Source organism: Pleurodeles waltl, chromosome 6 (genome assembly GCF_031143425.1).
Source record: "Pleurodeles waltl isolate 20211129_DDA chromosome 6, aPleWal1.hap1.20221129, whole genome shotgun sequence".
Classification (NCBI taxonomy): domain Eukaryota; kingdom Metazoa; phylum Chordata; class Amphibia; order Caudata; family Salamandridae; genus Pleurodeles; species Pleurodeles waltl.
The window spans coordinates 46747282-46761926 of NC_090445.1; the positions used below are offsets into that span (position 1 = coordinate 46747282).

The 14645-nt window shown below is 47.3% G+C and overlaps 1 protein-coding gene across 1 annotated transcript in view; it reads left to right on the forward strand.

The window, feature by feature from the left end:
* The window catches only part of ATF6B (activating transcription factor 6 beta), a 184931-nt gene extending 170488 nt beyond the window's left edge, over positions 1-14443 (forward strand). The window contains exons 15-16 of the mRNA XM_069237233.1: positions 1751-1835; positions 10032-14443. Of these exons, the coding sequence (XP_069093334.1) occupies positions 1751-1835; positions 10032-10324 (378 nt within the window). The 3' untranslated portion in view covers positions 10325-14443. The remainder of the gene's footprint in view (positions 1-1750; positions 1836-10031) is intronic.
* The last annotated feature ends 202 nt before the right edge of the window (positions 14444-14645 follow it).

The following is a 14645-nucleotide window of genomic DNA, read 5'->3' on the forward strand; positions in this document are numbered from 1 at the left end:
GCGATGCCCGTTTTGCATGGCACAAACTGCGAATTTCGCAGTTTGCGCCATGCAAAATGGTTCCTACATCTGGCCCTAAGACACTGACGTGAGAGAGGCTGGATAAAGAAATTCAATGAAGACCTTTCAGCAAAGGGGTTGCTGATTAAACTTTCCAGAGCACTGCGATTTGATGGATAGTGATTGAGGAGGGGTATGTCAACAGGTTCTGTTGTTAAAGGTGGGGATGTTTCTAGGCACAGGTCTGCCCTTTTTTCGGTCCCGGATTGGTACTTCAGGAAGGCTGATGAAAGCCAGGAGCAGAGACTTCACACTTCATTGTGTTCATGCTTCTTTCTCCTGCTTGAAACCACCACAATTGCTATCTGGCTGTGACAGCCATCACCTTGCACAATGTCTTGTGTCTGCACTACAGCCAGAAAACAACATTTCCAGAACCATGGAACCAAGGAAGGTGCTACTCTGTATTCGAAAGCTGCCCTGAGACCAGGTCTGGTAACTGCTTGATGGTCACCCTCCAGAGGTGATGGGACATCATCTGAAGTCTCTGGAGTTGGCTGTAGAAGCTGTGGTTCTTCCTAGTGGTCCATGAGCCTGTGTGCCTGCTCAGAAAGGGAAGGAAGGAGCCTGGCCTTGCAGGAGAACAGACTGTCCAGGAGGAGAAGCCCAGCTGGTTCATGGAGTGTGGAGGACCCCAAAGAAGATGACTACCAAGTGGGAATGATGCTGGTACTGGCCTGAATTTTGAGGGTTGGCCCATATCTCAGAACATGGTTCATGGGGTGAACTAAATAAAGAAGCCAAAAACAGAATACTGTCCATAGCATTGCAGTGTCGTGGAAGGAACTGTGCTGCTGATTCCAGTGTGTGGCACATTTTCTCCTGAGGACATTTAATTGCTACTGAAGTGGAAGATCTGCCCCGGCCCGAAGGTTGCAGCTGCTGAAGGCAAGCACCTGTCAATCTGGCATACCAAGCGCAACCCCTCTGTGGTCCAAACGAGGAGTGAGGTCACTGCCCTGGTTGAGCAATGCCAAAGCAGACAGCGACAGTAAGAATCTGATAATTGCACCATCGAGCACCATCTTTACTGACCATGTAATGTGAAGCCTGACCTCAAAAGACTGAAAACACAAAGATAATCCTGCAGTAGGAAGTTACCTTTGCCTTTGTAAACGCAGTTGCAGATGTGGCGACTGTTCAGTGGATTTGGACATCTGACTAATCCTGCCTAGAACCGAATTGCTAGGAAGTCACCATAGATATTGGGGGATGCTGTAGAGTTGAAAGGTTTGTACCTTATCTGCTGTAGTGCTTCACTAGAGCCCATGTGTGAGATCATTAACCTTGTAGTTGCAACTCCTGTCTAGTTTTGTATTGTATTCCAGTTGTTGTGATATTAAAGTACTTACATTTTTTAATAAAAGACCAGCGCTGGATTGGAAACTGATTTATTGTGTTTGAAGTTTGGATGTTTGAATTCTGAGTGTCTGAGTTCTAAACCTGGGACCCCTACACTACCTCCCTGAGGAGTCTGACTGCTCATCCTTACTACCCTGGTAGTCAACTGCAGAAAGGGTGTACTTGACTTGGTTTGCAGAGCCATACTAGTGCACCAGTGGCAATAGACCCCGAGTACCATGGTGGTGCTCAGTACCGCCTATTCCCAAACCTAATCCCCAAATTAAGTCTGACAGTCCTGCTCCCCCCTTGTTCCCTGTGGTTAACCTGAGCATTTTTTTATTTCCAGGATCACCTCCTGCTTCCAGCCATCAGCCACAACAAGACGTCCAGACCCAAGATGTCGCTGGTCATGCCGGCCATGGCGCTGAATGGTAACTCAAATGTTTGTGTTTGTGTTTTGGAATACCAGGGAGGAGATAGGCTGAGTTTATTTTTTAGGCACTCAGTAGAGACTTAAAGAGATATTCTGGCTCCCTGAGGAGTGTCCTGGTAAGGTGAAGTGGTTGAGGCTTATGCTTGTGGGAGGAGGTGGTGATGAACGAAGTGGAGTGTTTGACAGATGGGTGACATGCATATAAGCCCTGTGTGCTCTGTGCCTCAATGGTTCTGTGAAGCCTCAGTACTCTTCATATAGTGCACAAGTCAGCTTCAGGGTTGATAATCCAAGGATCACATCTAGAGGAGTACTGGCCTGCTACATCCTGTTTCTAACCATCCCCTGTGTGGTGGATTCTGTGAAAGGAATATACCCGAGGTAGAAACAAAAGTAGATGGTCCTAGGAGTTGGGATTTAGGCAATCTAGTAACTGTAAAGATTGTTGCAATTCTTGAGGCTCTTACACATTTCATGCAGAGGCACAAATGGGCCTCAACACCCAGACAGAACTAGTGAAGAGTAGTATAATTGAGGCGCAAGTGCCATAAACTGTATAGCAGAACTGGTCACTTCAGCAGGTTTCTCGTTTGGAGCAAGTGTGGTGGTGTGTGCGGTTTCAGCAGTCTGTAGCTATTGTCTGCGGGTTGCCGATCCTGCTGTGTGGGCTGTCTTGTTGGTATCTGAGTGGGTAGAGGGGGGAGCCTGCAAAGGAGAATTTTAAGCCAATATGTGGTTGTGCCGGTGGGTGCAGGACGCCTAGGCAACATCTGATTGTGAGCTTTGTTTTAGTCTGCCTGATCTGTTGCTGGTGTGTGGCTGGCGTGCAAGGTCTGCTGCTTTGTCTTGATTTTGTGGTGGCATTCTACCCTGCCTTCCCAGCCTGTTGGGTGACCTTTTGACCAGGCTGGTGCCCTCTCCCTCGTCCCCCCTGCCTGGTGGACATTGCCAAGCTGCTAATCAAGAGCTTCCGTATGAGCCAAATAGTAGCTGGCTGCCTTGTGTCTTAGACTTGTGTGCAAGTGCCTCATCCCTGGTACAGCCATTAAGTGTACTTCCATGGTCTGTCCACGAGAGGCACCAACCCTCACCCCCTCGTTGTCTCTGTGCTCCTACTCCCTGGCTCAGCCAGTGGGTTCTCTTCCTCCCACCCGATGCAGTCGTTGGGTGCCCCGCTCCCTTATTTAATCAGATTTCTTTCCTCCTTTTTCTTGGTTCAGCAGAGGGATGCACTCCACTGCCTTGTTCAGTCAGTGAGTGCTCCCCCTACCTTTTGCGGACGGCGGGTGTCCCCCCTTTCTGTTTCAGAGACTGGGTGGATGCTCTCCCTTCCAGGTTTAGGCGGTATGCCCAAGTGCTTCAGTCAGTGAGGCGCTCCACCCCCCTTCTGTCAGTCTGTTTTCAGTTCTCCCGATGTAGGCAGTGTGTGCTTCTCCCCTCTGCTCCAGTTGGTGGGTGCCCACTTCCTTCCTTCAGTCGGTAGGTGCTCCCCCATGGTTGAATCAGTCAGTGGTTCTCCCCCTTCCCTGGTTCAACTGATGGCTTTCCTGTCCCGGTTCAGGCAGTGGGTTCTACCCTTTACTAGGTCCAGTGGTGGTGCTCCCCAATACCGGGTGCATTTTTTTGTTGGTGCACCCCCCCCCCTACCCCCGGTTCATCTGGTGGGTGCTCCCCCCCCTCATACTGGTTGTCAGTGGGTGCTCCCCCCACACTGTTTGTCAGTGGGTGCTCCCCCCCATTGTTTGTCAGTGGGTGCTCCCCCCTCCCCCCACTGGTTGTCAATGGGTGCTCCCCCTTCCCCCCCACTGGTTAATTTGGTGGGTTGCTCCCCACTACTGGTTCAGTCAGTGGGTGCTCCTACCACTGGTTCATTCGGTGCCCCCCCCCCCCCCCAACTGGCTCAGTCGGTGGCCCCTGCCTCCCCGGTCAGTGGTTCAGTCAGTGGGTGCCTCCCCGCTCACTGGTTCCGTTGGTGGGTTGCTCCCCCCCACCCCCAGCAGATTCAGTTGGTGGGTTGCCCCCCCCCCCCTCCACTGGTTCAGTCGGTGGGTTGCCCCCCCAACCCCCACTTGTTCAGTCAGTGGGTTGCCCCCCCCCCCCCCCCCCCACTGATTCAGTCGGTGTGTGCTCCCCCGTCGCCCCTCCCTCCCGGTTTAGTCGGGTGGGTGCTCTACCCACCACCAATTTAGTTGATTGGTGCTTCCCCCTCCCTGGCTTACTAGGTGGGCACTAACCCACTCTCCCTAATTCAGTTGCTGGACAGGTGGCTGGTGCCCCACCCCCCACTTCCTAGTTCTGTCTGTGGGTATCCCACCCCACCCCCTCTGGTTAAGTCACTAGGTGCTCCCTGCTTAAGTCACTGAGTACTTTTCCCTCCCTGGTTGTCACTGAGTGCTCATCCTTCCTTGGTTAAGTCACTGAGTGCTTATCCCTCCCTGCTTAAGTCACGGAGTGCTCTTCCCTCCCTGCTTAAGTCACTGAGTGCTCTTCCCTCCCTGCTTAAGTCACTGAGTGCTCTTCCCTCCCTGCTTAAGTCACTGAGTGCTCTTCCCTCCCTGGTTTAGTCACTGAGTGCTCTTCCCTCCCTGGTTTAGTCACTGAGTGCTCTTCCCTCCCTGGTTTAGTCACTGAGTGCTCTTTCCTCCCTGGTTTAGTCACGGAGGGATCTTCCTTCCCTGGTTAAGTCACCAAGTGCGCTCCTCCCTCCCTGTTTAAGTTAAGGAGTTCTCCTCACTCCCTGGTTAACTCACTGAGTGTTCTTCTTCCCTCCTTGCTTAAGTCACTGAGTGCTCTTCCCTCCCTGCTTAAGTCACTGAGTGCTCTTCCCTCCCTGCTTTATGCCACTGAGTGCTCTTCCTTCCCAGCTTTATGCCACTGAGTGCTCTTCCCTCCCTGCTTTATGCCACTGAGTGCTCGTCCCTCTGTGCTTTATGCTACGGAGTGCTCTTCCCTCCCCGCTTTAGCGACTGAGTGCTCTTCCCTCCTTGCGTAACTCACTGAGTGCTCTTCCCTCCCTGGTTAAGCCACTGAGTGATCCTCCTTCTCTGGTTAAGTCACTGAGTGATCCTCCTTCCCTGGTTGGGTCGGTGGATGCTCCCTCCTTCTGGATCTGACAGTGGGTGCTCCCCCCTCCCATGAGTCAGAGTCAGTGCAAGGCTCCTGCCTTGTTGTTGAGTTTGTTATGGTAACAGACGATAGGAGTAGCTGCGGGGTGTCAGTGCTGATAGGTTTGGCATGCCACCGGTATCAGTGCCTAATCTGCCATCTCTTTTGCTCGGGTGTATTCCCTTGTGTATGTCTCGGTGTTGTGTCTACTCGCTGACCTGTTTTCCGACCTGTCTCCCTAATCCTCTGTTCACTGGGCATCATTTTTCTGATATTTTTTTTTTTTTCTCCCTTCTTTGTGATCTCTTGTGCTCTCTCCCCCTGCCCTCTTGTATTTCGTGTTTCATTTCATTTCCACCGTTTCTGTTAGTTCTAGCTATGTTATGGTATATTGATGTGTATAGTGTACCAATCACCTGAAAGGGTATCCAGGTGCTTCGGCAGATGTGTAGGTTTGTGGACCCCAAGGTGCTTATATGATGAGCCAGGACTTCAGATTCTTGCAGATGTGTTGAGGGAGGTTGTTCCATGTATTGGGTGCGATGTAGCACAATGAGCAACCTCCAGCTTTGCTTTTGCGGATGCAGGGAATGTGTGCGAGTGACCATGAGGCAGGGCATAAGTGTCAGGTTGGTTGGTGAAAGTGTATGCGGCTATTCAGGGGGTCCTGTGTTGTGTGTGGCTTTCTAGCTGTGTTTGAGAATTTTGCCAGGTTTAGGTTATCTACACTAAAACAAGCATTGGCGAAGGCAATAAGTCTCACTTATGAGAGCTTTTGGCTTTGGCAATGTTTTTTTAGCCATGCTGTACAGCAGTCTGGCTAAAACTAATTTAAGAAAGAGCTATGATGCAGCCAGGGCTAATGCATTTCTTAATGTGCACTAGAGCTGGATGCATCATAGTCCCTTTGTATGATTATGCTATGCAGCATGGCTATACATCATTGTCAAAGTTGGGAATGCCCATGCTGTACAGCAGGAACAGACGGCAATGGCAAAGCCATTAGTGTTCAAAAAAGACCCATTGGCTTTGCCTATGATTGTTAGGTCTTGGCACAACAGACCAGTAATTCTGAGCAAATCAGTTAATCTCCCCATTTGTGAAAAAGAAAAAAGTGATAATTTGGCAACAAATCCCATCACATGAAGAAAGCAATTGTAGCCATTTGAATGTCTTACTGAAGTTACACTTGGAAGCTGATAACATCTGTTGTCTCTATAAAAGCAGGTAACATCCGCTGTCACAATAAATATCCATTTCAAAGGAGAAAAGGGCATCTTTGAAGTGCCTGTGGCACAGTAAAACATAGCAACACATGGCAAGAGGTTTAACAAGGACGAAAGGGAAGAAGAAAAAATCAAAATAGTATCTCAATCTCAGCTTGATCATTGAAGGGCAACAATCAGGCTGAAGAAATCAACACTTGGTCCATGCTCCAACCGAAAGTAGAGGAAGTAAAGCTAGCATTTTCTGGCAAATTAGAAGGCAGCAAATATGAATGACAATGAAGCCAATTAATGTTAAGCAATGACTTGGCTGCAAGCCCCTTGTATACAATATCTCTTGCAAGCGAGAGCAACATACAAAGAGGGGTGCTTTTCGCCAGCCCCCTTCAGCTGTTGCTTAATTTGGGTTAGCCATTGCTTGATAAAAGTAGCTTTTCTGGTAAGCTTGAAATACACTGCTGCTCAGCAGAGTATTTCAGGCTTAGCAGTACTATTGCCTATTAAGTGTGTTAGTCCACATAGTTCCTTCAGTTGCAGAGCAGGTCCATGCACTTCAGTTGAGGTATACTTTGGCTCTTAAAAGTGTTTAGAGATTCATGCTTATGTTGCGTTATGGGCAATTTAGCAACAAAATGAGATTTTCCTACTAAATGTGACACCCTTATACTAAACATTTTGCACCTAAAGTCTGTTTTGTACATAGATGTGCTTTTGAGTTTACTGTTTCCACACACTGCTGATTTAGCACCTGAAATGTGATTTTGTATATAAAACGTGGCTTTGCACCTAAATGTGGTTTTGCGCCTACAAGCTTTTTCACTCTACTGTTGATGTACGAAAACGAGCTTTGCCTGTAAGTGTGACTTGTGCTTCGAATATTGTTTCTACACACTTGGTATTGCACCAAGAAAAATCACACCTTTATGTGATTTTGCTCCCAGGCATAATGCATTAGTCTCACTTACTTTGCACCATAAGTGATTTTGCACCTAAAGGTGTGTTTTTTCACCTAAAAGTGATTTTTTTTAACCAGTGTGTAACTTTGCACGTAAATGAGAGATGTGCTCCTAAAACCTTTCCACATGTGCTGATGTTGCATCAAAAGTATTTTTGCACCCAAATACCTGCTCCACCTGATGCCCTGTTAACACTTAATGTGATACGTTACTATTTCATTTTGTCTTTGTGCTGAGTGATTCCTCATGACTGCCTGATGTGCTTTCCTATGCAGAATCTCGTCCTCGGGATTATTAGCGTCCATGTTTTTTTAGAAACCACCAAGCCCTAAGCAATGAGAGCTTAACGTTCAGTTGTGTTGTTATGGAAATGCAGAACTATTACGTGACAACCTGAGTGAGAATGGGGGAACCGGTTTGTGCGTGAAAGATAGCAGAGTTGTGGTGAATTAATGCATAAGGAACCTCCTGGAACCTTGATATGCATGCGTGGAACACGGCAGAGACGTGATGGTTCAGTGCGTGAGGTTCTCCATAGAATCTTGATAGTCATGCGTGGAACATGTCAGATGTGGTGGTTCAGTAGTGAGGGCCAGAGATATGCTCAGATCATGGGACGGTGGTGGCTGCTAACATGTGGGCGCATATGATGTGCACCTGGGCATTCCCCAGTAGCCCAGTTTGTTCCTTCGAGTTATCTTGCCATGGTATTGAGCCGAAGAGGTACCAAAATCTTCTGATTGAAACTCGTCCATAGCAGTCAGTCTTCTAATAGTTTAGAACCCTAGCACAGGGTCTGCACCTCATAGTGACCCGCCTGTACCTTCCCAGGCTTCCTCTGGCATGACCTACCTATAGGCCTGGCCCCTCAGTTGCCTGCTAGCCATTGTCTGAAGGGAACCGTTCACGGCCTAGGGAAACAGCTGAAATCTGGGAGAAGGATGTAGAAGAAAGACAGTAGGACACGTGAAGTCCTCCAAACCCAAAGATTGGAATGCAGTAGCCACTTGCAGACTTCATTCATCCAGGTCCTGGGGAGTAGATGGCAACCATCACCCTAGCCTTCCACATGGGCCACAAGGGCTTGCCCAGCCACAGCGCGGCCTCCGAGGTAGGCAGCCCCGTGTCCCAGCTGGCAGGGGGATTTCATACCATCCATTGTTTAAGGCAAGAAGTTGCCGTGTGTAAAATAAGTGCATTGAAAAAGAAAATTAAAAAACAGGCCCACTGTGCCACCTCAGACCGGAACCACCATACATCAGCCTTGGTCTGGCGCCAAGCACAGCCTGCACGACCAGGCCAGGGCCCAGAGAAGGGAGCAGGCACCCCCAGACTGGTTTAGGCTTACTAAGACACACCGGGGAGGTGTAGCTTGAGTTCTATGTCACTACGCGCATGAGACACACCTGACACATATAGGGCGTCGCAATGGGGAACAGAAATAAATGATAGGTGGAATGTTTGAATGAACTTAAGCGGCAGGTAATTACGTGTGGCCACATCTTGATCCATCCCCCCCCCCCCCCTCCCAGACAGGAACCAATCATTACCCATTATTGGTGCTTTAAGATATTATTGTGCCAAGGTTACTTCTGTGCAAATAGAGCATTCATGAACAGTTCAGAGACTGAATCGGTGGCCTATCCAGTTGCAGATCAGTGAAGTGAAGGAAAGGAAAGGGCGTGGCCATTTCTTCTGATTCAGGACCTGCAGACAGCTCTGACCGCAGGCTCCACTCTCGTCCCTAGCTTGACTTAATCGTGGGCACTTAATTAGAAGACACCCAGGTGACAACAGGCAGTGGAGAGTAAGTCCCAGCTATCTGTCTATTGGCTTAGCTACTAAATGGCTGCGGTTTCTGGAGGCACAGCTGAGGAGATGAGACATGAACTGAAGAATAGGAGTTCAAACACAAATGATACCATAAGAGACATTTCTTCATTGATTCTAAATGATTTTATATTACAGTATAGCCGCCAATACGATGTAGAATGGGACAAAAATACATCCCACATTATAAATCATGGGATTTTGCTCTGGTTTAGAGGAGAACTTTACCCTGTGAAGTTAGGAATGACAAGCCAGAAGTGATGGGTTTTTGTTATATGAAGCGTTTATGTTTTTCCTATCGGACTGCAATAGACTTAAGTGTGTAGTAAAACGTTCCAAATACTTTAGGTTAGGCGCAGCGTCCTGTCGTGATGCAGTGCCATCTACAGATAGGTGGTGTAAGGGCAAACACCAGTCTGGATGAGCAGGCTTCTTGGAGATAGACATGCTGATCCAGAAAGTGGACTCTTTCTGTTCAGCATCTTGTGAATTAGACCTAGATATTGATTTAAGAAGGGGAGCTGTGCAGGGTGGAGAGGTTTCCTTTGCATTTCCCTGTTCATGTGCTCATTATTGCATCCACCTTTGCCCTGACTGTAGGAGATATTATTCTCCCTGAACTGACAGTAAGTGGACCAAGGGGGTCAGTGGGTTAAAGCTTGAGGACTTGGGTGACTTGTGGGGAAAGGCTTCACTTTGTGCAGCGAGGCTTTAGGTCGAGCTTCACGGAAGCACTTACCTGTGCGGATGTGGGATATATACTGGAGTACAAGGTCAAAGAGGGTCTCAGGAAGTGGAACCGTAGTGCTTCTGCTAGTGTGAGATGACCATGGCCTGCCAAGAAAAAGGTCTTGAGAGTGAAGGTTGGGCGTGTGAGGGGGTGCATCCAGCCAGGAATGGCCCACTTCACTGAAGAGGACTTAGATTTTGGTGATAGTTTAAGTTCTGTTAAGAGGTATTCAGTTCTGAGTGTGTCGCAGTGATAGTGTTGTTTCTTGGTGAGGCTCTCTCACTAAAGACCAAAAGAGTTTTGTTATTTCTCTCTCTTGATGTCTCTTTTTTCCTTTTGGCCCACAGAGAGCCTCTACAACTCAACCCAAGACTTTGAGATGATGATGCAGATCGACTGTGAGGTCATGGACACACGAATGATAGAGATCAAGAGCTCCACTGTCCCCCCGTTCCTGCGCAAGGAGCGGGACAACCGTACCACTAGCAGCACCACCATTCCCCACGACCGACCTGACGGCCCCAGCTTCACGAGAGTGCACCCCAGGACAGTGCCCATAGCCTCTTCCGTTCGTACAGGGAACTTATCACTATATGTGGAAGATGAGAAAAAGGGACAACTAGGAGATGGGCATGCGTAAGGCCACAGGCTGCCTTATATAGAGGAATGCCAGGAGAAGAGACCTTCTTTCCGCTGGCCGTATAACGGTGGAAACATTCATCCTCCAGCCCTCCTTTCTAGTATACAGGAGCAAAAGACTCTTAACTGTAGGAGGAACTTGTTTGTTGGTCCTGGTTTGTGCGCTACACAAACGAACAGAGTTGACTGTATATGTGTAGAGACGATGAATGTACAGGTGTGCCAATGCCATCGAGTGTGACACTGTAGTTACCGGAGTGAGGTGGGCATCATGCATTTGAAAACAGGCACAGAAACAAATGCCTAGAAGTGGCACTGAAAACAAGGCCTAGGTGCATTACTAATGCTCAGTGTGGTCCCCGCTGGCAAGACCAGGCAAAACCCTCGAGCAGCTCCACTGATACTTAGGAAATTGGGCAATGCTTAGCCAGCCTTGGCGCTCAAGAAGCAAAAGCAGGACTGCAAACTTGGCTTAAAGGTAATCATTGTGAATCCTCAAGAACCTTCACCTACTGATGAAGCTGTGGGTAAGACTTTTGACAGGTCAATGGAAGCAACCGCCTGTAACGTTATTTTGTGCCGAGGAGCTCCTTGCTGCTGTGGCATAACCTAAAAGCTGACCTGTCTGTACATCTATCAAAGGCAAACGTGCTCCATGACCTAAGCATTATCACCAAAATCCCAAATAAGGTGGAAGAAGTTCACATGTGCAGAACCCCAAGGGGTTCTGAAAACCAAGTCCAATAGAAGCCCTTGGAAGAGGCTCCGTTTCGAAAAGTCAACGATTTCCTCGAAAGGAAAGTTCCATGTATTACTGTCACGAGAAGACACTATCGAGAGATGTAGCAACATACCAGACTCACAGTGACACAGCAAGAAAGAAAGATTGTCCGTTGAACGGACAACAATACTTCTCGATTGAATGCTTTGTAATGTACATTTTACATTGATAAAAATAAGGGGCTATGGGAAGAAGAAACTACGTGTGTATATTTTAAGCAAAGTTGTGCTCGCTACCACAACCCAAAGAAAGCACGCTCGAACTCACAAAGACCGCACGGTCGAAAGACGTTGCCCCTAAATAACTTCTTGAAACACATCCAGGAGTGTGAGTGTGAGTGTGCTTAGTTTGGATCGCTAGCGAGCACAACCTTCCTTAAAAACTGCAAACGGGACTTGCACTTGTTGGGTTGCACCGACTCTGGATGGTGGAGGCAACGGTGGCTTGCTGTACTGTCTGCTCACATCCCAGGGACTTAGGAAGGTGGTAGGGAGAGGGTTGAGAAGACCGCCATATTGACCATTGAAGTCTTCATGACTCTGAGTTTAGCCCTTATTGGTATGAAGACTGTTCTTTATCTTAGGTCAGTCGAGAAGCAGAAGATGTTCTTTCCTAAATGACATTCCTTAAAACTGGCTAGCGTACATGGGTATTTAGTTGCTTAAACTAACCTGTTGTTCACCTGTTGACATCTTTAAATGTCTTCTGTGATTATGTGTTGGGACGAAGTTCTTTATCATTGTCTGCAAACTGGCAGATGGTTGACTTGTTAAGTTGGTTAATGCCTGTTCCCTACATCAGCTATGAAAGGATCGCATCTAAGGTTGTAAGTTGAAGGCAAAGGTCACAAGTTTCTCCTTTACCTCATTCTCTGTGCATGACTTGCGCTTGTTGTCTGCTTTACACATTGAGTGACTCTTGGTTTGCCAGGCTAGTGACTTGCCCAGTGTAATGGCTTCCTGGCACTAGACAACTGCTTTTTAAAAGGAAAGCATTTTACATTTTAAGGAAGTTGTTCTGTCGTGGGCGGGCATGTCTGGTTCTGCCTACTTGTGTCAGGAAACAGCTCCACGAATCGCAACTTTCCTGAAACCAAATCCACCAGTCACCTCTGCGTTAGTAAAAGCTGGGTCTGCATGCGGCGGGATCTCTTACACAAGAAGAGACTGTCAAATTAACTTAAAATCCTTATCGGATTTGGTACGCTGCATCATAAGGGATGCATCCCCTGCTCCAAGTGATACTTCAGAGAACTGTCCATTATGTGTAGATAAGTGTAACCTTGCGTTGTCTATTTTTTAAAAGATTTTCTCCTGTGCACATTAGTAGAGACAAGCCAGTATTTTCCCTTTCTATAAGCATTTGTATTGAAAATAGTTCTCTTTGGCTACACACATTCCCCCATTTCCTTTCCATCTTCCTCATTCAACATAATTGGAAGGTTTCTGCTCCTCTTTGCCCACTGACTTACCCCAAGGGAACTCTGATGGTAGGTGCGTCCGAGGAGAGAGGATAACTAAAATGTGGTTATACGAGATGAAAGACCTGACCGTGGCTGCCCAAAGGACAGGGAAGTCCCATGGTTGCCAAGTTTGGGTTGTTTGTTATTTATTTATATATTTTGATGTATTTGTTTTCAGGTGTGCAGATCACATTCCCATCAGGAAGTTGTTTTTCTTTCTTCTATGGGTGCCCGAGATTCTTCAGCCCATTTCCTGCTTTTATTACCATAGTACCATTGGTTCGAGGCAAGAGAGCACATTACAAGAGGTGGAATTTGTGGGACAAGGGAAACTAGGTGTAGTATGTTAATTGTTAGATGCTGTATCAGGGGACCCCAGTGCTAACCTAGGCTTCCATACTTGCACAAGTTGTCATGCTTGGTAAATTTTTTGGTCGCAAAGCCTCAGTGTCTTGTCAAAGTTGGAGGTGTCTAGTAATGACATCCCAAAACAGGGCATTGTATACTTTGCATAGTCCACCCAAAGTAATATGAATTTTGTCTGCTTGTCCAGTTAAAAGTGTAAATGCTGTTGCCCTCCGTTAATTGAGTGTCGAGGCTGTGCGCAACATTTCACGCTGTTAAACATTTGAGAAATATCTTGGAACTGGAGTGATGATTATGGGTACCTGGAAAGGTGAGCACTGCACTAGCTACGCAAACACTATAAACCAAGTTGAATCTGGTGCAAAATTCCAGAGATGTCCAGGGGGAAGCCTTCCTCACCCCCCATAACTGAACCTAAGAGGAAATAGTTTGTAGTTGTCAGAGCCGCCAAGCAGTTCTTGAACATATCTTCAATATGGTCTTGTGCATGGCTCACTTCTGACTGACCGCAGAAGGTCACAAAACAACGTTGTTGATATCTCACAATAAAAAACTTAAAACTTTGCACTTGTAGAGCGCACTACTCACCCGTTAGGGTCTCAAGGTGGTGTACTCATACCGCTATGGAACCCCTCCTGGCTTTTCCCTGTGAGGTGCCCACTCCTGGGCACCCCCAGGGTGAAGCCAGGCATCCAAGCGCTGGTGGGGCCGTTGTGGAGATTAAGCAAGCTATTGCCCAGAGTTGCAGAGTGGGACTCATTAATTAGATTAGACACCGAGGCGAGAATAATCTGGTCCAAGGGAATTGAGCCCAAGACCTGCCGAAGCGGGACTTGAACCCTGGTCTTGAGCCAGATCTCTGCTTCAGGGTCTGCCGCTCTAACCATTGTGCCACACTTCTCCACACAATCCAAGAGATGATTGCAGAAGGGCTGCCACTCCCTGATATGACCATCTCAATGGGAAGATCTTGGGAGGCCAGTGTAATGGCTTCCTCGCTGGCACGAGACAACTGCATTTTAAAGGGAAAGCATTTGAAATTTTAAGGAATTTGTTCTGTCCTGGGAGGGGATGTCTGATTCTGTCCACTTTGTGATTTGCTGTTTTATTTTTTAATTGGTAACTATTGATAAATGGAGCGGGATTTTATGTTTGCGTATTTTAAGTTTACTGTGGTATTTAACATGTTTTGTATTTTATTTTTGTCATAAGCCTCATTGATCAGTTGTTGGAAATTGTTTTTTTAGCACATGTTGATTTGAAGTTTGTCTGTTGTAAACATCTTTTTTATTTTTATAGTGATTTGTTTTTGGCAGCTGTTGCGAATAAAGAAATGGTAATAATGACATGTGCCGGAAGGGTCAGTGGCACATACCACACGCATGGTATAGGAGGGGGCAGATCTTGTAACCAGCTCTGACTGTGACTACATGCTGAAAGAGTGCACTCGTGGGCATCAGTGTGACCCCCTGGAAATTGTGGCCAGCTGAAAATAAACAATTACCAGTAAATTGTCTTGCAAAACGTATTCTTTAAGATAATGACCCAGTAGTAAACATCTTCTAGTCTGGGTACACTTTTGGCTTATCGTTGTTCCCCAAAACTTTGTTCCTCCCGTCTGCTGCGTTGAGCTGGTGCCCAGAGTACAGTCAGGCAGTCAGAGCGGAGAAATTAAGAAAAAACACCTCTGATTATTCTTTTGTAAACGAGTAA